This window comes from Dysidea avara, chromosome 14 (genome assembly GCF_963678975.1).
Source record: "Dysidea avara chromosome 14, odDysAvar1.4, whole genome shotgun sequence".
NCBI classification, from domain to species: domain Eukaryota; kingdom Metazoa; phylum Porifera; class Demospongiae; order Dictyoceratida; family Dysideidae; genus Dysidea; species Dysidea avara.
Genome location: NC_089285.1, coordinates 7308181 through 7330868, shown reverse-complemented (window position 1 = coordinate 7330868; position 22688 = coordinate 7308181). Strand labels below are relative to the sequence as shown.

The window sequence follows — 22688 nt, the reverse complement described above, 5'->3', positions numbered from 1 at the left end:
GCCTCCTCAACTGACTTTCTCGATCTACTTAGATGTGTAATTATGGATGCTACTCTCATCTCAAGCTACTGCCATGTTACCTAAGCAAGCCAAGTATGGTGCAACTCTTCTTCCATCTTCTTTTCATACTTCTTCAGCAGCACAAGTGGCACATAGCCAGACACATGTCTTAGTGCATTGAGTTCATCATCAATGTAAGTCATCTTGAGTGGCTTGTCACCATTTGGGTGGCTTGGCTGTGTTGTAGAAAATGGGTTTCATGCAGCTCTCAAATATCTCTAAGCGCAAGCACAAGATGGTGTCGAATGCTTCTAATGATGTTTTGTTGTTGTCTGCAACTCTCCTAGATAATTTTGTTCTAAATTCTCTTCTGCTTTGTTGCCTGTTAAATGTTTCATTACAATACTTGCTACTGAAACTTCAAACAATTCCACTAGCCATATATAGTAGCTACAGCACTGCCTTACCAAGTCTTGGTCTTAGAAACTACATCTGTGATGTCGTGGAAACACAGATGTTTTAGTACATGACTTCTGTATAACTATGAGTTAAGATACCAATCAGTTTTACAGTTATTAGTAATTATTACCTTGAAAGTACAATAAATTGTGTGAAATATTCAAATAGGTACAAAACATCCTTAGTGGTAACACAACAAATTTCAATTGTTTCGAATTCACGTGTGACGTGATTGTTGAAAAATTTGTTCAAACATTACAGGCCAAACCTAGATGTTCCACAGATATGGAGGTACATAATTTATAGCGTGCGTGGGTGTACTCAAGTTACACTGCTAGTTACTTTTGTAACATGTTTGTGTGATTATTATACTCAGACATACATACTTCACCAAGAGAGAATATATAGAAGGCCAAATGGATGAGCCTCCACTGATAGTATAATTCTATCACATCCACTACAAAGGTGATCATTTCTATCAGGTTAAAAGCTTTTATCCCAACTCTATCAGAATTTAATTCCAGTCTCTGTGTATTTGTTGATGTGGTTTCCATGTACCAATAAATAAGTACGAAAGCAAATAGCCCATTTCTAATAATTCTTAACATGCTGCAGAAACTTAGGATAACGAATAGCTGTTTGATCAGCTGTCAGTGCTTTGTATTTGCTACAGAAATTTTTCTTCTGACATACACTAGTCAGGGATGTGCCCAGGTTTTGAAGAGTGGTGGTTGGTAGCTGAGGGACTTTCTTCTGTGCGCGAAGCGCACTCAGCATGCATTAGCATGCTCTAGCTAGGGGGGCCTGGGGGCATGCCCCCTCAGGAAAAATTTTAAGAACAGCTGTCAAAAGACTGGGTCTGGAAGCAATTTTAATCAAATATTGTAGTGTAAAAGAGACAATATTGTCTACATCAATCTTTATTCTTAAGGGAAACAAACTGATAATAAATTATTATTATAATGTTATGTATAGAACTGTTTTACTAATACTGTACAAAATAAAACTTTCAAACCATAATACTTTTAAGTAGCTATAATTGTAATCGTCTGTTTTTTTTCTCTTGCCCAGAGTTCTACTGCTTCTTGTATCATTATGGGATACTCCTGAGGTGATGATGATCCTTCAACAGCAATTCTTAGTAACGAATCAAGGGTACCTTCATTCAAGCGATTTCTAATCCTTGTTTTTATTAATTTTAATTGAGAAAAAGTCATCTCCACATCTGCGGTTTGTATAGGAACCACATGACATATTTCTGCAAAAGTACCCATGTTAGGATATATACAAGAAATTGTTTTGTTACTGCAGAGTTCCCTGATGACGTCCTTGTGCCGTAGTTTTAGATAATTGTCATGCATGTATTGTCTAAAAGAACTCCACTCCTCTAGACACTGATCTGGGCTGCCACATACAGACACATCATTATCTCCCTGGTAATGTTCTGCTAAATTCTTGATGTGAGCATTGCCATATTGCATGAAAATTTCTTGTTCTCCTGATGAATTAGAGGAATCATTTTCATCATTCGAAACTCTGGGAACCTTTTTTGGATCAAATATATCAAAAGCAGTAAGTATGGACTTATCTTCAAATCTTTTTTTAAGGTTATCAATTAAACTTGTTAAAAAGGGTTTTCTAATACTCTCCAAAAAATATTTTTCCCCTAAATTAGTTGGTTTTGGGACAGTGATATTAGCTTGTTCAAGCTTCCTTAAGTAGCTTTGTAATGTGGCAAAATTTGAACCATCACTAGTAATTAGTTGCTGCAATGATGAAATTGTTGATGATAACATTGTTGGGATTACACTATAGTCCACAGCCTCTATTTGGAAACATTTTGATAAATGTGTAATATGAGGTAAAACATCGCACAGTAGAAGCATGGTGCAAACAAACCTGTATTCCAAAATTAGTCGACTTAAACCAATGGCCTTAGCTTCAGACCTCTCAGTACCTTCCCGCTCTAAACTTAGCACAATAGAAACAAAACAATCCTTTATCCTGTGCACACTGCGTTCAATACTGAGCCATCTTGTGGCACAAGGTTCTAAGATTTTGCTCTGTTTGTCTTGAAGAAGGCTTTGTACCTCTTTCAATCCAGCGGTACGAACTGCACTGTTAGTAAAAAAGTCAAACAATTGACGTATAATAGTGTTGAATTTCTTAACATATGGAACAGCATCACCAGCTTGTGATGATGCCAGGTTCAGCCTGTGAGCTGCACAATGTACTCCAATGGCCGATGGTCTGATTCTTTTCAGTTGTGCAACTACACCATTCCTACACCCCATCATAGTTGATGCACCATCTGTTCCTATACCTCGGACTTTTTTCATGTCAAGTTTGATATCTGTTAAGTACTTGTGAATATGAGCTGTAATTGTATCTGCATTCAAGCTGACAGCTCTAGGCAAATCACCTTCATCTTCAGCAGATTCACATGGTCCGAGGGAATCAATAACCTTCAAAAAATGGGACTTTAACTCACCGGTATCCTTTTCAATATACCGACAATGAATTACAAGCTGTTCAGTAACTGTACAATCTGTGCTTTCATCAAACATTATTGCAATGTGATCAGAATTGTTTACACAGCTCAAAATTTTATTTTCTATTACCTCAGAAAGAATTGATACCATTTCCTGAATGGATTTGCGACTGGTGTAAGTAGCATTTTTAGCTACTCGAATATTCATTTTCACATGGAGGCCGAGATATTCTAAAAAATCCAACAACGGTTCAAAATTGGTTGTGTGAGCAATCTTCTGCTTAACTAAAAAGTATAAACATCCAAATGCCTGTTGAATGGCGTTTAATGGTACACTAGGATTAATTGCACTGGCAATGTTTACTGTACTGGCTGATTCACACTCCAGTTTCAAGCAGTCATGGTGGGCTGCACTTTTTTCATGACTAATAAAGCTCTGCAATCTAATCCTAGTACATCCTGTTTTATTCCAAACATCACGATCGTACGGACGCTTGTTGTATTTTTGGCAAAGTAAACAAAACATACCTGTAGCTTTCTCGTACTTTAGCCAGTGCCTCCTTCCATTCAGCCATGATACATTAAAACATTTTGATTGCTTAGAAGAGCTGCTTGATCCACTCACAGACGACTGAGACGCATTACCATCGCTTGAGTGTAAAAATTCTGTTGCCATACATTCATTTTCTAGGCAAGCTTGCTCATTTTCTTCGTCTTCACTGTCACTGTTTTCTTCGACACGAGCACACTTAGCAGCTGGTGGCTTTAACCATTTAAAAAGCGACATATCATAGAACGTGCTAATTTCGTTTGAATAAATAGGCAACTAACCGTATATTCCAATAATTCTATTTAGCGCTCATTTTTATGATTATGGTTCCGCAGTCCTCGATCTCTGCTTTGTTAGTATAGCGATTCGCAGTAGAGCGAAGCTGGTTAGCTAGACTACAAGCACAGGTTTACAATGCTTTTCAGTGCTGGTCTGAGTTAATAGTGGTGGTCGATTTATTTGAATACTGGTCGGGCCCGACCACTGCCGACCACTGTGGGCACATCCCTGACTAGTTCCTTTACTTTTGACATCAAAACTTGACAACGCTCTTTTGTTATTATTTTTCCCTTCAAGTCAAAAATGCTAAGAAGTTCTATAGCTTTAGGCTAAACTGCTACATCCCTGAATTATTGGTACTACTTCATTGGAAGAAATAAAGGTAAACTACCACCGCAGTAGCTAGTTGATAGGATGAATGTGGAAAGATTGTAGTATATATATCCATGCTGGAAGAGGAGTCTACTAACATCATTTCACCAGCTTGGGGAACTCTTTGGTTCACTCTGGCCATCAGGGGTGTACAAATCGCAACTGACAAAGGCATTTCTTTCTGAAGCTTTACTTTCTTTCTTACCTTTAGGGACATGTGATTTGTCACCGCTGGTAAGTTCTTGTACATCATCATGATGGTTTGAAGTGTAGCATGATTGCAACCTCCATTGCCTTTATGCTGAATATTGTATTCTGCAACAAATTTAACATTTCTCCTCCATTTTCAGGGCCATGATGTAATGCACCACCAACATGCTGATAGTGTGACTAACTCGAGTCCACAAGATGTGTCACGATTGTACAACAAATGGAGAGAATAACACCTTGTATCACCTTCTATCATTAGCTTGGTTGTATATGCGTGTTGTGCTGATGCAGCCAAATTTCCATTTTGAAAACAGCACATAGTATGCCTCTTTAGAGTCTGAGCTGATAAGATGGAAAAGTTACAGTATGCATGGGCAGAAATCACTGGGTGATTGGGATTGTACATGAGACTCAGTGTGACGGCAATTCAGGCTTTATTGCAGTAAGTTTTTTTACTAGGAATAGTGACAGTAAGTTTTAAGGTACTTGGACATGATGTCTTCTTGTTTCTTAGGTTATCCAACTAGGGTCACGTATCTGAGCATGTTTTGGTTACTGACAATGCATAAAGGCTTTGTATACCACTCTTTTACATTTAACCCCCCTCCTTTTAGATCTTTCTTTGACTTCGTTAACTGTCTCGCCAAGTCTTCCATTTCATTCCATCCATTCCGTTCTCCTCCTAGCCCAATTTTGGTGGTGGGGTCTAACTATAAACTATGGAACAGAATGAAATCATGGTCTAAATCACAGAACCACTAAACATAACACTTCTTACATGTAAATCAAAGCTTGCAACTTGCCATTGCTGAAAGCTGTCATTACAATTTATTATTGGCACCTGCAGGTGATCAAACTTTGTATAGAAAATTTATATCGTTTCCGTGTTATGTGAAAAAGGTCTATGTATAATATGGTACATTTGTATGTTTAACAATAGCCAATGTGTAACTCTAGACAGTACAAATTTGTCATTAGTGTAAACTTGCTAACTGAATGTAATGTTATGAGATTGATGTATGCCTTCAATGTAAGTGTAGTGTCACAGATTGTAGCACTGTTGTAATCTATTAATTTTACAGAACTGTGTTTTATATAATTCTCAGGAACTGCTCCAAGTTATTTTATGATAGAAACATACCCTAGTGACAAAAAAAAATGATTAAAACACGCAAAAATATAGTAAATATCTTTAATTACACAAACGTCCTTCTGCCCAATTATTTACAATTTTGTGTATTAGTCTGAAAGTAATACTGCAGTTTGTTTATAGTAATTGTCTTTTTCTATTTTTCCAACTATGCGGCCCTCAAAAAGGCTATGGTGAAAAAAGATGTGAAATCCAAGGTGGCGGCCAAGAAATGGCTGTGATAGTAGGTTAATGGTAAAATTTTTAATAACAATTCAGGTGAATTTTGTGCCAAGACCAAGCGGCACCAAATTCACCTGAATTGTCGTTATTAAAATTTTTACCTTTAACCTACCATCACAGCCATTTCTTGGCCGCCACCTTGGATTTCACATCTTTTTTCACCATAGCCTTTTTGAGGGCTGCACTCTTTTTACAGCTTGGCTGTTTTGGATTAGATATATATATATATACACTCCATCGCTTTTAAACTTTTATGGGTAAGGCATTGATTATGATCCATGCATGTAGCTGGGTACAAAGAAGCCCCGATCTCAGGAAAACCTTCTTCTATCCAAACATTTCCATGGTCATCAGTATTCATGGTCATTGCTGTGCCTACATTATTAAGGTACTTGAGGTATTTGCATTTACAATTGACAAATCATGCCTTTCCAAACCAGATAACTACAGCAACAGTTGACCATTGTCATACCATAGCAAGCACACACACGCACACGCACACACACACACACACACCACGCACACACAGAGTGCATAACATTGTATTGAGTGACTCGTTTCTTGTAATTAATCATATTTGATAAGCACATGCTAAGCTCCAACACAAGGTGCAGCTTTACAAGAGAACAAATGCTAAAGTTATGTCAGTTGTACATGGCTCTAATTTTCTCATGGTACATAGCTAATAATAATGTATTTCACTGTGCTTATCAAGTGAAACCCAATATGGAACTATTGCTCAATGACTGTATCAATGAAGGAGTTAGTATATAACCACTTAAAAACCACTTCAAAAGTATTCAGAAATTTTCTTGATGCTATATGATTGGGTCTAGTCAATCCTCTATACAGGTCCTCGTTGCTCAAGTACTGCTGCTAAGATCCCCAATTGTGGTCCTGCAATCAGCGTCATTCACAAACAGAGTGATTTTGAGGGTGACAACTAGTCTACTACAGAACACTGTCACATGTGTCACTAACATAGTCCTGGGTATCAACTCTTGTAAAGGTCACCGAATTGTGTAACCTTGAGAGTTGATGTCTGGCTAGCTATGCTATTGTAACTACAACATTTGCGGTTTACTTGCAGCGATTGTTACTATACAGTACCTGCCTTGTTGTGTAGATAGTGGGCTATAGATCATCAAATTGTGTATGTAAGTACACCAGAAAGCTTATTGGATATGCATCACATACATGTAAAATGTTTAAACTGAACTTACTTTGGTGCGTGCTAGTAGCATTCTCAGGTCTAGGTTGAGTGGCTGCAGGTGACAAAATGGCTGCACTTGATGAAACATACTTTTCCCAGGGTCCACAAACATATTTCCCATATGATTTACAACTTTATCCCTTGTGTTTCTCATCCAAAGGTTTTGATAGCATTTCGTGTATCATTACTCAGTGTTTGTCTACATCGTTTTCTTTCAACACCTTATTTCAACTGGTATATTTATCAATAAGCATGGTTTTAGCAAGCCAGATTTAAACCTGAGAAAATATAAATTTCTAAACTCAGTAACAGTTCTGTGCCAGATCTGTGACAGACCTACTACAACAGAGATGTGGCAGCTAGGTAACTAACAGTTTCAAATACAGGCTTGTCATTAGCTTCTTCTTGTATTGGCCACAATGTGCCCATTCCATGTTTAGTTTATGCTGCAGCTCCATGATTCTCATGATGGTATACAATAGTGATCCTAGTGTTCACCATCAGAGTCATTCACACAGAGAGTGATTTTGAGGGTGACAGCTAGCCCACCACAGCCAATAGACTAACACTGTCACATGTGTCACTAACATAGTCCTGGGTATCAACTCTTGTAAAGGTCACTGAATTGTGTGACCTTGAGAGTTGATGTCTGGCTAGCTATACTTAGCTGCTATTATGAATTGTTAATGTGCATGTGGTAACATTTCTTACATGATCCATATACCTGTCTAACAAGCTGTTTCATTATGTAATTTATCATGTAAAGTCATTAGAATCTTTTAAAGACTAATTGTGCACATCAGTTTTGTCAGCAAATGTACATAGTTTGTGATCTACATAGGATACCAGGATTAATCAGATGAGACGCTTGGAAAAGCTAAAGTCTGTGTTGGAGCTTGCATACACCTCATGGTGGTACTTTAAATATTGCATGTATGCCAGTATGGTCGTGTTTTTGCTTTCAGTCACAACCACTTGTCAAACATTATACACACTCATATAACCTTGGTGTATTTGTTTCTTGGATGTTTGATACCCCAGTTGTCAAACTCCCCATATTTTGCCAATGGGTGATATCATTTTCAGGCTCAGTACTAACACACCGAGATGGAGATGTAGAAGAAGATCTCTTCTTCTGTTTATTGCATTGTGGCTTCGTTCTTTATGCTTAGCTAATTCAATTAGCTACTTCCAAATTTGAAGAAAATCGCTCCAGCCATTTCCTAGATACGAGCGAACAAAATTTCGTTTTAATTTCTTGGTTTTTTTTTCTTCATCTTCATTTCGCACACTTCGCAAAATTCGCCATAAAACACAAATACATGCTCGGATTGGGCTGAAATTTGGCACACTTAAAGGGCTCATTAAGATGGATCTCCGTACCAACTTTGCTAGGAATCCGATTAACATTCACGGAGTTATGACCGATTATTTGCGTAAAATAAGGTCGAAGGTCTGTCACGCCTACAGGGTAAACCCCTTGGTGGAATCAGTTGAAAATTGATATGTAGATGGAGCAACCATCGTAGGAGTGCCTTTTTGTGGTTTGAAAGGAATCGGGATAAAGACCATGGAGATATGACACAAAACCCGACCTGTGTCAAAATTACGCGATCGATTTTTATGAATTAAAAAACTATTAGTTTTCCAGGCAAACCGCTTGGAACAACGAGCTGAAAATCAGTATGTAGCTGGAATAATCATCATAGAAAGTCCTTGCTGTAGTACAGAAGAATCGAATTATCGTAAGCAATCAATTATCGACACGCTTATTACCACAGGACGTACTTTCGTGTTCAGTCGTCTTTTACGCATCCTTTTCGGCTGGATTATTTGACCTGACATCGTCTTCAAGTATCCCAAATCTGCTGTCCATAATCGCCTTCCTTGAGCAGTAATGGCTGAATAGAGTCTCAGCCAAAATAATCAGTTACCAACACCACGTCTCGATTAACGGAAACTCAAGGCTTGCGTGTTTCATTTACTGGAACCTGGTATTGCAACGGCTATTATGCTTTATCGGAACCCACAAAAAATCTGAAAAAAATCCCACATAATTTTAAAGATATAACCGACATTCAAACAAAAATTTGAGTCTGGACATAACGTAACACACAAGTTATGATTTTTTAAAAATACGCATGCAAAAATGACTTGGTAAATCAATATAATCTGTGTTAAACAAGTCAGTCTACAGTGAGCAATGTGGACAGAAGAGCTCTCTGCCATATTTATCATACAGAATATCATTCATACAAACTTCATGTAGCCACCTGTTACAAGCACATTGTACCCAATCTTCCACTTCATCATTACCTTGAAATGGTTCAAAACACACACAGCATGTGTTTTAAGGATAGAAACGCACTTTTCACTTGTCAAGACCCTAGCTCCTGAAATTCTTACAGAAGTCTCTGTTTTCTGTGGCTTAGCATCTGGAACAAACTGCACTAAATACTTTGATATATACTTCAAGTTGTGAGATTGGTCTCCAGTGGCGTTTTTGTCATCTCTCTCTACTACAGTGTTCTCTGTTCTGTCTGCTGCTGTTAACGTAGCTCTCAGCTCACTTTCTACTTCAGTGTTCTCTGCTTCATGTGCTGTTAACGTGGCTCTTAAATCACCTTCTCCTCCATTGTTCTCTGTTACATCTGCTGATACTGTGGCTCTTATTTCACCTTCTCCTCTATTGTTCTCTGTTACATCTACACTCCCTGCAATGTACCGTACTTCTTTTCTGGTCTTTCCATGCCTAGCCTGTGCTACCTTATTCCAGTTCAGCTGCAAACAAATTGCCCTGTAGAGAATTCAGCTACAAACAAATCACCCTGTAGAAAGATCAGCTAGAAGAAGTTACCTTGTAGAGAGTTCAGCTACAAACAAATCACCCTGTAGAGAGTTCAGCTAGAAACAAGTCACCCTGTAGAGAGTTCAGCTAGAAACAAGCCACCCGTAGAGAGTTCAGCTAGAAGAGAGTTCAGCAGTTTAGCTGCAAACAAATCGCCTTTTGAGAATTCAGCTACAAACAAATCACCCTGTAGAAAGATCAACTAGAAGAAGTCATAGGCCGGCTTTGGGGTATACAAATACAAAAAGAAGTGAAATCTAATCCAAAACAGCCAAGCTGTAAAAAAAAGAGTGCACCCCTGAGAAAGGCTATGGTGAAAAAAGATGTGAAATCCAAGGTGGCGGCCAAGAAATGGCTGTGATGGTAGGTTAATGGTAAAAATTTTAATAACGACAATTCAGGTGAATTTTGTGCCAAGACCAAGTGGCACCAAATCACCTGAATCATCTTTTTTCACCATAGCCTTTCTCAGGGCCGCACTCTTTTTTTACAGCTTGGCTGTTTTGGATTAGATTGTATTATCTACACTAGAGTTTCTTGTTTTCCTGGGTCAATATGAGAGGAAAGCCTATATTAAATGAAATAGTAGTCAAGAGACATATATGGACAGTGCAGTTTAAAAATCAAGTAGAGTTCCAACAATTTAAAGTAGTGAAACAGGAAATCTGAATGATGGTAGCTATTGCAACATAGTTATATGTAACTGGATTTTGGAAAATCACCTGTATGGGTGCATTGTTGATTCAGAGAAAAACGTATTTTAATAATTTAAAACTTTTACTCACCAGCCTTGGCAGCTACACGTTTGGATTTTCAGCAAAGATGGAGCAATTCACAACCTTTTAGAGAAGCTAGTGGCCAAGGTAATCCCTGTAGAGTTTCCCGCCATTTTAGATAGATATTTTCACCAGTGTTGCTGTATCACGAGTCCTCAAAAGGGATAGAGGGTGGGGGTGGCGGGGCGGGCAAGAGATAGACCACGAAATGGACGAGAATGGTAAATGAAGGCACCAGACCACAAAACAGCCTGTCAGAGGCAGGGAATAGACTGAAATCTCACAAAACAGACATACATCACACATTCAGTTCCCTGCTCGTCTGTCCAGAGTGCATGAACCTTCCAAAGCACTCCTGTTGTTCACAGACCTGTACAGACGTCTGGGGTGGTTATACAGGCCGCCAGAGAATGGTCCACCAAATGTAGACCCGACAAGTTGAAGGCGAGTTTGATATGGAAATTGTTAGTCTGATAGTGCAGCAACTTCATGCTGGTGTTATCTCACTTTTGCCTTTTGCACCCATATTGCTAAATCTGGTCACACATGTGAGAAACCTGTTCAATGCCAAAGTAGGGATTTCCCACATATACAGTAGCTATTTTGTAATTAATTGCTACCATTGTTTGTATTTCTTGTTTTACTACTTTTATTGTTGGAGTCCTACATCTCATCTGTTTGTTAACACTGTTAAAATGAGTAGGATGTCTGGTATTGCAGCCATGACCACACAAGATATTTGGCTTACACCCTTACAACTGATACAAACTGAAATAACATTTTAAAAGTATAGTGAATTTTCTGAACACTGACTTCTTACAAGAATTTGACTCTCACCGCATGTTGTCCAAAAACTTCTGCTTCAAGCCAAACCTCCTTCTCGTCCCTTTTCATCGACTTATTCCCCTTGAACCTCACTATCATTTGCCATTACACCAAACTGAGTAATAGCAACTCACGTTACAACAGTGATTGCTTAGTGCATTACACATTCTTCATGAGAGATAACAGTTAGCCACGAATAGTTCACGAAATGCCACAAAGATTCCATGTGGGAACCTCGTTACTGCCAAGCCTCATGCCTCATGCTTTGTCACAGCTTCACGCCATACTGTATAGTGCATTTCATTTCGTGAAGATGGATGTGGATAGCTCGGTTTTCATTTTGCAATACATCCAGAAGGTTCCCGGAAATGTCACAAAAATTTACAAACCTTTTTATGCAGGTTACTCCTCCTTCTCGACAAATATCTATTCTGATGATCATGTGTGTTTTCAGAAGGGAGTATAAGAAATCATCAAGATGAGACTCTCATCTAAGTAATATGTCAGCACCATTAGTTATTAATGGTGCAGCAAGATTATTTCTTTTTCCTTGACTTCTAAGATTGTGGAAATTTATAGATGCTAACTTTAGAATATAGTTACTAATGCCGTATGTTCATTAGAGCTGAACTGAATATCAAATTTAGTATTCGAATAGTTTGAATAGTGAATAGTTTGAATAATTTCCTTTCACCACTGAAATAATTGGAAATATAAATTAATTACAAGTAAAATACTTGCAACTGATTTGGTTTATTATTCACAACAATTGACAATGAAGTTCCTCCTTGTTGGAGTGATGCAAAAAACAACAACAACAGCAACAAACTAAACATACATACATATGTAAACACAAAGCAAAACAATAGCTAACATTACACCACAATACTGAATTACATAGATGACAAGAAATGGCTTTTTGTATCATCTCAAGAGTCTAAAAGAATGAAGTTCTTTAATGTTGGTTGGCAAGGAATTCCACAAATGGGTGGCTTTGTACCGAAAAAAATGTTTGCATAACCGGTTGGCAAACTATGGTACAGTCTAAGTGTTAAGCTGAGTAAATATTTGAGCGAATCAAATATTTGTTTCCTCGTTTCGTTTAGTAGTTGTGCAACTACTTTGAACAGACAACTACTGCTCATTATGCTCTTGCTTGTGTGATGTAGGCTGATAGTCCATTGGTTGCAATTGGGTTGATGCACCACCGCGTATCAGCCTTTGAACAGACCATGGAACAGCAAAGCTACTACTGCTACGTTGAAATAGGTTAGTAACTTACAGTTCTAAGTACTTAACTTAATATAATAACTTACTTAGTGTCCCAATAGCAAAGTTAGTTGGCTTAACTTAGTACAAAAATGACTTAGTACAAAAATGATAACCATCCCACAATTGCAAGTTTTCTAACATTACATGTTGAAGCATAGTAATGTATTAATGACGTTTTAACGTATGGACAACGTTTTGATGGCTATTAGCCCACGCTATTAAAACCACAATCGATCTTCAGATGCTACTGTATAAAACAATTGGGATGAGTTCTCGTTAGTTCTTTCACCAATTAGGTGAGTACTTGTACCATGGCTGCTTGGGATTTTGCTGACATATACACCCGCAGCCCTCGGGCTTTGGGTGTATATATCAGTAAAATCCCTCGCAGCCATGGCATAACTATTACATGTAGCATTGACAACCTCTCCATGGTGTCAGCTCATATTAGCTCACCTGATGGTTTTGAGGATGAGTTGGCCGTAAATTTCATGTTTAAACTGAAAAAGCAGAACTTAGACAACTATCCAATTTCAATGAAACATTGAAGGTTAATCAATATGCATATAACAGTGTTTTTAAATTCCCAGAGTCTTATTTGGTAATGAGTGAATCCCAAAATACATTGCACATTGGGAAGAATGATCAATCATGTGAGGGATAATTATACTGCTACTACAACTGTGAAATTTACATGGAGTACTCCAATCCCATAAGTTATGTAAGTATCTAACTGTCCATATTGGGTGGTTATCGCTTTGTAATGTTGCTAGTGTCCTGAAACTAGTCACTGTTATTTTGCACCTTTTTAAAAATGTATTTTGGGGAGGTGTCTTCAGGGGCAAATACTGGTGAAGACTTCTTGTGATAATATTGTAGACACAAAAGGCATTTATCACTTGACAAATAGTGCATCCATTTTCTGATTCATTGGATCTACCAGTACATACAGGTGATATGTTTTTCTAGGTGGTCTCTATGCTCCTGTTACAGTGTATTATAATGTAATTAAGCTGATAGACTTAGGTGAATGATGACTGAAAGTTTTATTTCCAGAAGCTTTTGTTGTTAAAAGATGATTATCATGTTTTAAAGACAGTCAAATACATCCCAGTCTTCTATGGGTCTGGATGGTGGAGCAGAGAAATCAGGAGGAATGTCATCCATTCCCCTTACAAAAGATGTTAGGTTTGGAGGCAATCTCAATATTTGTGGCTTACATTTACTACATCTTCCCTACAGAGCAAAGGCGTATAGTAGGCAAGATATGTGACACATGTTGTGAATATATATTTGTTCCATGACACACATAATGGAAATATGTTATAAACATTTAGTACATAGAATACATGTAATTTGCAATTGAAACATTCAAATATATAAAATATACAGCCGTGTAAATATTCAGAATAGTTTATAAAGTCAGTCAAAGCCTCTACTGTGTACCTGTAAAACATTAAACCTTTAACCAACAGCTTGTCTTGAGTCATATGATTTAAAAGAACCTGTCAACCAACAATGAAACTTCTTAACACATTTTGCTGTAATACTTACATAAATCATATACAACTCCATCATACATTTCAACAGCAGGTTATTCAAGTGTTGCCACATTAACATTACCTGTAATCGTAAACATTCAACTACAATTCATTGTCATCGGAAGATTGGACCTACATCAGTAAACAGATCTGAAGACACTATAGCTAAAGGGACCAAAATGTTAATAAATTTTACTTGGTCAGAACTTTTTCCATGTATTATGTTTGCCAGATATACCTGTTTAGCATCAAGTAGCTAGTTACCAGCCAAAACAATGATGTCATCCACCATGCACATGCAGCAAAAATTAATCACATCTAGCCATGAGCATAATACTTAAAAGACCCATGTTAAGACACAAACCCTGCAGCATTATCCATTGCCCAGCTGTTCAAATTCAGGTTGTGGCAATGATTCCAGTTATGTGGGTGTGGTCATCATGGAATACCTGAAATGCACTGCCAGAGCTCACAACTGCACATAGCTACATGAGCAGTGCTGGTGTTTGGTCCTTTAGACCATGGTTCCATGTATATAATTAAGAGTCTTACGTACATACTATAGTGGATGCGTAAATTGTCACTCAAATCCTCACACTGTTCTGACAATTTTATATACATACATGATAAAAGTCTCCTCATTGTTCTGTATACAATAATCCATACGCTCCTCCTATAGAATATACAATCACAATACATCAAAGTCAGTGTAATTGTATCAACTTACCAAAATAAAATTCATCAATAACTTTTGCAAGTTTAAAGTATAACGATCAGTTTGTTACAACTTCATATAGGGATCATTGTGAAATCAATCAATTTGTTTACCCTTGTATTTTATACATGCCTACTCATTGGGAATCCATGAGAATGTCTGTAGATATACATGGAGCCACACCTATTTTCAGTAAAGTCAGTTGAAGTCTGTAGGCATGCGCTAAGCCACACCTACTAACCAATCAACTTACCTACCCTAGCTAGTGAAGCATCCAAACTATAGCTCTTGACGTACCCCCTTGGTTTAAAATCTGGATCAGTCCTAGATTACTATCCAGATCAGTGAGTCACCCAGGTCAGCAGTAGTGACCCAGTTTCAGCCCATACTGTTGTTTCTTTGAGCAAGAAGTTTACTCTTGTTGCTCTAGCCACCCACGGCACCTAGTGGGTATAAATTGTATCAGCTGGAAACAAAAACAGTTGTTCATTGGCTGATGCTATCCTCCCTGAATAAAGAGAGAGAAAAGGCAGTGGACACAGACAAGAGTCAACAGAACAAAACATTGGATGTCAACTATGTACCCTGAGTAATCCACTCCTATTGCACACATTGCAATTCTTTACAGAAATACATATGTGTGTTTAAAATATTTCAACTACAATTCAATACTAATGATAAAACAGCATTTTTTTAAATTTTATCCCAGATTCAACAGATAAAAGATTGGAATAAACCTCACTGATATCTAAGTAGATGGCATCAAATTGGTCATGAGAAGAAAATGCACTGTGTAAAAATAGAAGTAGCTGTTGAGTAGTAGACCAATTGCACGTGTAAAATAGAGGTAGTTGTTGAGTAGTAGACTGATTGCACATAAATCCAAACTGAGCAGGGTTGATGAAGGTCGAAATGTGATCAACCATTTTGTTATAGATGATACTTTAGTTGTAATACTGAGTAGAGAAATTGGATGATAATGTTTCACTGAGGTGGGATTATCTGATTTAAAAATTCGAACCCTTATGGACTTTCCAGTCTCTAGGCAAGTATGAATGGCTTTGGTGGTATCTATCTATTGCTAAAGCCTCCCTTTTCAACGAGTACTTTTATTCTGTGTTCACCAAAGCATCAAGCCATCCTGTACCCCTGACGACATTGATCATCCTAATATGTTATCAGAGTTCAACTTATCTGATACTGAAGTGTTTCGAATTTGTCAAACTTCAAATGTACTTATAGATTTTAGAGTTGCTGTAGGAAAAGCTAGAGATCAAGCTTATTTCAGCTTGGAGTAGTGTTTCATTATTTTCAAGATTGCGTTTATTCTGTTCAGAGGGATGCCTTCTGTATTTATACACGATTAATATTATGTCTAATACACATGTTCAATATTGTCAGACTCAAGGCAAGGTGAGAAGTCAGAATTGCATAAAAAAATTGAATATGTGATCAGGAATGTTTGTTGAGATAAATGTAGCTGCGTTGACTGTTAAGCTTGATTTTCTTGAGTGACCATTCCGGATTAGAGAGACCACCTTTCTAATAAGATGGACTCGATAGCTCGCTCAGTAGGTGACAAGTCAGGCTTGATAAATATTGGGGATGCCAGTGAGCTCCAGTTGGCAAGAATGGTAGTGGTTTTCATCGCCATTTACGATTTTGATCATCAATGGGTACCTCCATTTTTCTGAAAGATGTTTCTCGCATACATAAAGAGATTGTCATGAAATACTCCACGCCCGTAGAAAGTAGTCCAGAGCAGAAGACACCATTTTGGCCTTATGAATTCACCAATGGCAGAGTGTTTCAGGGCGCGCTTCTAATCCCTGTACTCTAATATTCAATTTAGCGCACACTAAGAGGAAAACAGGTGCCACCAAACTAATGAATAGTATCCTGAAGAATTCAAGGTTATACTAGAATTGAGCTTGGAATTGAGAAAGGATGGCGGGAGGTATAATATATTCCGTGTTGCTGCACAAATCAAGAAGTACTGCCTCAAGAATGCAAGATCCTTGTGGAGATCAGACCAACGCAGTCGCCACCATTATGGCAGCATATCAAAGCATATCAAAGATGCTTGCCACTGTGCAAGCAAAACTCAAGGAATTAGAAAGCAAGATCGAATACTTACAAAGAGGGCAGGACAATATAAGTCATGGTAAGTTATTCTTAAAGTATGGACTTAGACAAGCATCCGAGATTCAAGCACACAATCTAGTGCAGATATTCAGCAATTTCGTCCTGCTAATGTACCATCAGCAGTTACTGACAGACAAGACATAGAAAATCCTCAAAAAATTACACTTTATGAATGCCGAATACAGAGCTCCTTGAATCTAGGGTCTAACATAGTGCATACACTATACACATCATCTTCTTTGTAGTTGTACCATCTTCTTTCTATAGACTCAATCAGTCCTGTAATGACCTGCTGGCTTTCTTCTGAAGTAGGAATGCTGGTTTCCTGACTTTTTTCCACTTGAGTTTCATCGTCATCAGGGACTTGTGTCTCATCTTCGTCAGCAACATTTCTTCTTAGCTCAGTAAGTATGGCATTTAGCAAAGGGATTGCTTTGCTAAATGAAACTCTTTGCTCACTGCTGAGCTCCCTTGTGGTTTCTTCCAGTGGTTGTAAGATCTGCACAAGCTCTTTCATTATGCACCACTCAGAAGCCGAAAGGCTTGTTCGTGGCCCTCCAGATGAAGTGCACATAATACTAATGGCTGGTTTTTGTTCCAAAAGTCGCTGGAGCATATAAAAGGTGCTGTTCATTCTTTCCGTACTCTGTGCATTCTACACGATATCCAGTGCCTGACTGACCCGAGTTCTTAATCTTTTCAAAATATAACCATACTGCACTTTCTTCTTTCTTAGCTTCTTTTTCATTCGCAGTGGTTTGGTGGATACTTGCAGCTGGAAAAAGTTGTAGGTCTTCAACATCAGATTCCGTGCCTGACTCCATTACTTTCGCGCACTTGTGACGTAACGCCAAGGCAACGTGTTTGCCTAGACGTGCGCTTCGCCCCAATGAAGATAGCCGAACGATGGTGGTGATACATTCATCTTGATAAGCTAGAGAAAATCGTATGGATGATGGTGACTATAAAATACCGATACCGTATTGTAATGCGATATCCTAAAATTTATCGAGATTTCGGTTTTTTTTTGATATATCGCACATCACTAGTTCATATTGCGGAACAATCCACATGTTTTGTAATTTAAACTCATGAAGAGATGCCTAATGACACCTTGTTAACTTATAAATTTAAGTATGCAGCAGTTAAAGTGGCAACCACAAATTCATACAGCTTCACAAGCAACTACAGTAACCCTCAGTGCACCAAAGGTTAATTAATTAGGAATGTAGAGATCAAGTAAGTAAAAATTAGTGAAACAAGGCAAGTTTCCTTCACCCGAAGGACATTTATTCCAGACACAGTGGAACGGACTGAAATGGGAGGTGAAAGTATATAGTTGGGGCTCTTGAATCATCCATATTTTTTGTGGTGACTGGATTAATTGTGCAGGTGCTTTTCCTACTGTTCTTTGTTTAAACGTATAACAGGGTGAACAACATAGTTGATAGCAAAGCATAATGGTTATTTCACTCATAATGGTTATTTCACTTTCAAGTCAATAGTTAATACCTGGGGGTATGCATTCAGACGAAATTAACTCAAAAGTTATTTGTGACTGCTCTATTAGAGTATCTCAACCTTTGGGTATAGTATAGTTTTGCAAGTGGTTGTATTTTCAGCTGCAGAAGATTATCCATTTAACTTTTACAATTCCAGGAATTACTCCAGGAAAAATTTGGGAATAATTGGTGAATAATAAAAGAATTTCCAGAAAGAATAATAGGTAATTTAAAAGCATAATGTACTTGTTTCTCTGTTGTAAAGCTAGAATAACTTCATGTGTTTGTTCTCTTTGATAGTCAAAAGTATTGAATGATCCCAAGCTACGCAATAACTGATCTTGCAAACTAACTTACTTTTATGGCTATGAATTATGGCTTCTTGCCACATTGCTGCAGTGGTGGCTACAGGGACCCCTCGTTTGAGTTTTAAATTTTAGTGACTGAAGTTAGTGAAGCAAATACAGTTAATCACTTAAGGGAGTACTTAGTTGTAAACAAACTAACTTTTGTAGATAACCTTGTAATGTTTGTTCTAAACTTAATTATCCTTATAGTGAAAATTAATTAAATGCATGAAATTTTAATGTATACAGCCGTAGTGCTAAGTGCATTTGTAGTTCTTGTGGTTGCTGTGTTGTGTATCAATATGTTCCTGTATACACAATTAGTATGAAGGTACCTTTTCATGTACTAATGGTCACTGACCAGCCTAGGAAGCTTGTACCTTTTCTGTTTGCATTTAGTATACTGTTATTTTGCATTCCCAGATTATTTCACATTATTGAACATTATCATCGCCTATCCCAGGGAACCCACACTCCATTGCCCAATCTGCAGGATAGACTACCCAGGCCAGCAGATACAACCATTCATCAATCATGTTGAATCAGATTGGTTGTATTTGTGCTGTCTTTGTGGTGACCGTGCCACTAGTGAGAATGACATGGTTGCACACCTTATGGAAGAGCATCAGGCAGAGTTGGTGGAACTGCCAAGAGGCTGCTTCATACAGGACACCGTTTTAAGCCTCCTTGATCCAGGTAAATCAACATATTCACCAGCCGCTAGCTGTGCTGGTATGTGCATATTATAAATGTGCCTGGGTTTGCCTGATATGGATGTATACCCCTGCCTCAGGCATTGTGCCCCCTTGGGCATTCAGTGTACATAAAAGGCAAATCCGCTGCCACCATGTATTATACTAGTATAATAAAAAATTATAAATGCAGGCTGTTCTCTCAAAAATAAAGGAGCTCGAGCAACATAAACAAGTAAATTTATAAGATATTACATTGATGACGTAGGTTTACCAAAGCTATATAAATGCTACAAGTAACACTTTACTCAGTAACAGAACAATGGGAGGTATACTGTGTTGGTAAGTTTTGTAAACATTTATCAGGATAGGAAACTTGTCTTATGAAGGAGTTGATGTTTGAATTTGTAATACATTAGCACATTCAGTGCAAACAACTCAAAGACCAGGAAGTGCTACAAAATAATTAAGCATTGGTTCCAAAGAGAAACACATAGCTTTGCCTGCGTGGGGTGGTAGCACGTGTTAATGAAGATATTGCATTGATGACGTAGGTTTACCAAAGCTATATAAATGCTACAAGTAACACTTTACTCAGTAACAGAACAATGGGAGCTATACTGTGTTGGTAAGTTTTATCAGGATAGGAAACTTTCAATTTATATTCTACTCTACTGTAGCTACCAAAAAGAAGAACAGCTGCCAGTACAATGCACAGGTAAATGGTGCTAGAAGATGTGTACAATGCACAGGTAAATGGTGCTAGAAGATGTGTGTAACATTATGTTGGTTATTCTACATAATACATTATAAATTTGGCAAAGGCATTTCCAGACAAAGTTGTGCACATAAAATGCTTTACAGCACAAGTGCTGCATGTCTGTAGGACACCTGGTCCTGCTGCTAAAAGACTTTAGCTACATAAGGTGTTTTTGAAATGTTGGATGGTAAAAATTGGAGCTTTCGTGGTCATTCACTAAATTTTTTTATGAGGCTAAGGTTTAACTAAATACAGTATAAAAGGAGTTGGGTTATGAATTTCAAAACATACTGTACAATGACCTTTGTGGTAAATTGACAGTATGTTATGTCTGGCGCGAGACTTAGTGGGTAACTTGTATTTTTTTGTTTCTTTCTAAAGTTTATTTATTTTTTTATGTGGGTCATAAGTTTTGTTTTGTTTGTTTACAGATATGAGTATGGATGTACTGTACCAGGAGGAACATAGCTATCCAGCAGCTCATATGGAGTATCCAGCAGCAGATATGAGTACAGCCACACCACTCCAGGCCACACCGATCCAATGCACAGATATGAGTATGGATGAACAAGGAGGAACATACATATAGCAGCCTTTGATTTTTGATCATTGGAGCTTGTACATGTTTCCACCTACACCATATACCGTTGTCATCTTCATTTGTGATTACAATGGCTCTTCGAAGAGATCACAGAGGTTCACATTTTTTTTTAACTTCACACTGAAAACCTTTCATGATCAAATGCAACCTATTGATTTGTATCGGAATATATCACTTGTCAGTAAATTTCCATATAAAGTGTGTATGCATATCCCTGCAGGATATACATCCTATAATCCATAGGGATTTCAGATTAAATCAGCTACTCTGGCCATGACAACTAGCAAGGCATGACAAGTTTACACTTATTTGAAAATGGTAGTTTCTAACTGTTATAGTTATTTTAACAAAAAATTTTTACAGTGTAGCCAGACATCAACTCTCAAGGTCACACACTTCAGTGACCTTTACAAGAGTTGATACCCAGGACTATGTTGGTGACACATGTGACAGTGTTAGTCTATTGACTGTGGTGGGCTAGTTGTCACCCTCAAAATCACTCTGTCTGAATGACTCTGATGGTGAACACTAGGACCATTTTTTGGAAATGCATGTAAATGATAACTACAACAATAATGCATTGCTTTGTGCAAATGCTTCTGTCACTGTATAACAAATCAAAAACCATCTCCTTTCTCAGCAGAAAGCACCTCAATACTACTTGGACTGACGCAGTAAATTTACACAGTTATTCAAAAACAAAAGCATGAACGGCTTCTGATTATTATATTGTAGCTATTACTGTATGTTGGATGTAGCAATTGTAGTAGTTAGCTCTAACAATTCACATTTATTACAATTAATTGCAGAACTCCAGGAATGCAAAGTGGCACTAAAGAAGGCAGCATTTACTCACGATGATGAAAGAAAGTAATGGAAAGATGTAGCTATACTACAAATCATGTCAAGTGATGATAGCGATTATGGTCGACTCCTAGGTGAGGTTTCTGTATAGACTAGTGGTATGCAATATATTGTATCTGCATTGCAATAATTTTTGAAATTGTTATACCGAATTTCAATATTACAGATGCTGGTTACAATATTTATTCACTGTGACCTTACAGTATTGCATTGTTCTCTTTAGAATCTATTAACATGGGTTTGTATCCCATTTTAGAAGAGTCAGGAGAGTTGTCTACTCAAACTGGTAAGTATCATAAGATTATTTTTTATATCCTAGTGCTGTGCAGCTCACGCAAAAGCACCCTGCCTTTCTCTGGGATGTGGCATCACCAGTCCATTGCATCTGTCAAGCCATTCATTGTAGCCTACTGCACAAAGTGTTTTATTTCTGTTACTTGTATGTTTGTACTTGAATCTGTTGTTCAAATATTTCCTGGATCCCATGCAGTGAGAATTTCAGACCGTTTTATTATACATCAACATAACAAAACACATGTGCAAGAACACCTTGATCCCTTATTATCTTCTAGTAATCATAATATGATTATTTTATCAATCAGGTGCACCTGAGGAGACAGAAGCAAATGAAGCAGCCACCTCCTCAGGTATGTTGTACAAGTTTATCAATTATGACTGAGGCAAAGTGTTGACATGTGTCTAATTGTTTTACTAGTCTTATTGTGATACTACCATAGATATTTACTATTATGATATTGTAGGAAACTATTCTGTACGCCATCACAGTAGGAAATGCACAGTAGGAATATAACACTTCTTATTGTTTTACTGTGATTTAATATCATGGACTACTC

At 37.6% G+C, this 22688-nt stretch overlaps 1 protein-coding gene and 1 long non-coding RNA gene across 2 annotated transcripts; one reads left to right on the top strand and one right to left on the bottom strand.

The window, feature by feature from the left end:
• Nucleotides 1–1484: 1484 nt before the first annotated feature.
• LOC136244009 (zinc finger protein 862-like) lies at nt 1485–3886 on the bottom strand. Its single transcript, XM_066035538.1, has one exon. It carries the CDS (start codon nt 3735–3737, stop codon nt 1485–1487), a length of 2253 nt encoding a protein of 750 aa, XP_065891610.1. The 5' UTR covers nt 3738–3886.
• A 15332-nt stretch (nt 3887–19218) lies between these two features.
• Nucleotides 19219–21003, top strand: LOC136244645 (uncharacterized). Its single transcript, XR_010695490.1, has 3 exons — nt 19219–19613; nt 20290–20361; nt 20801–21003. It is a non-coding gene; the product is annotated as an uncharacterized lncRNA (long non-coding RNA).
• Nucleotides 21004–22688: the final 1685 nt, after the last annotated feature.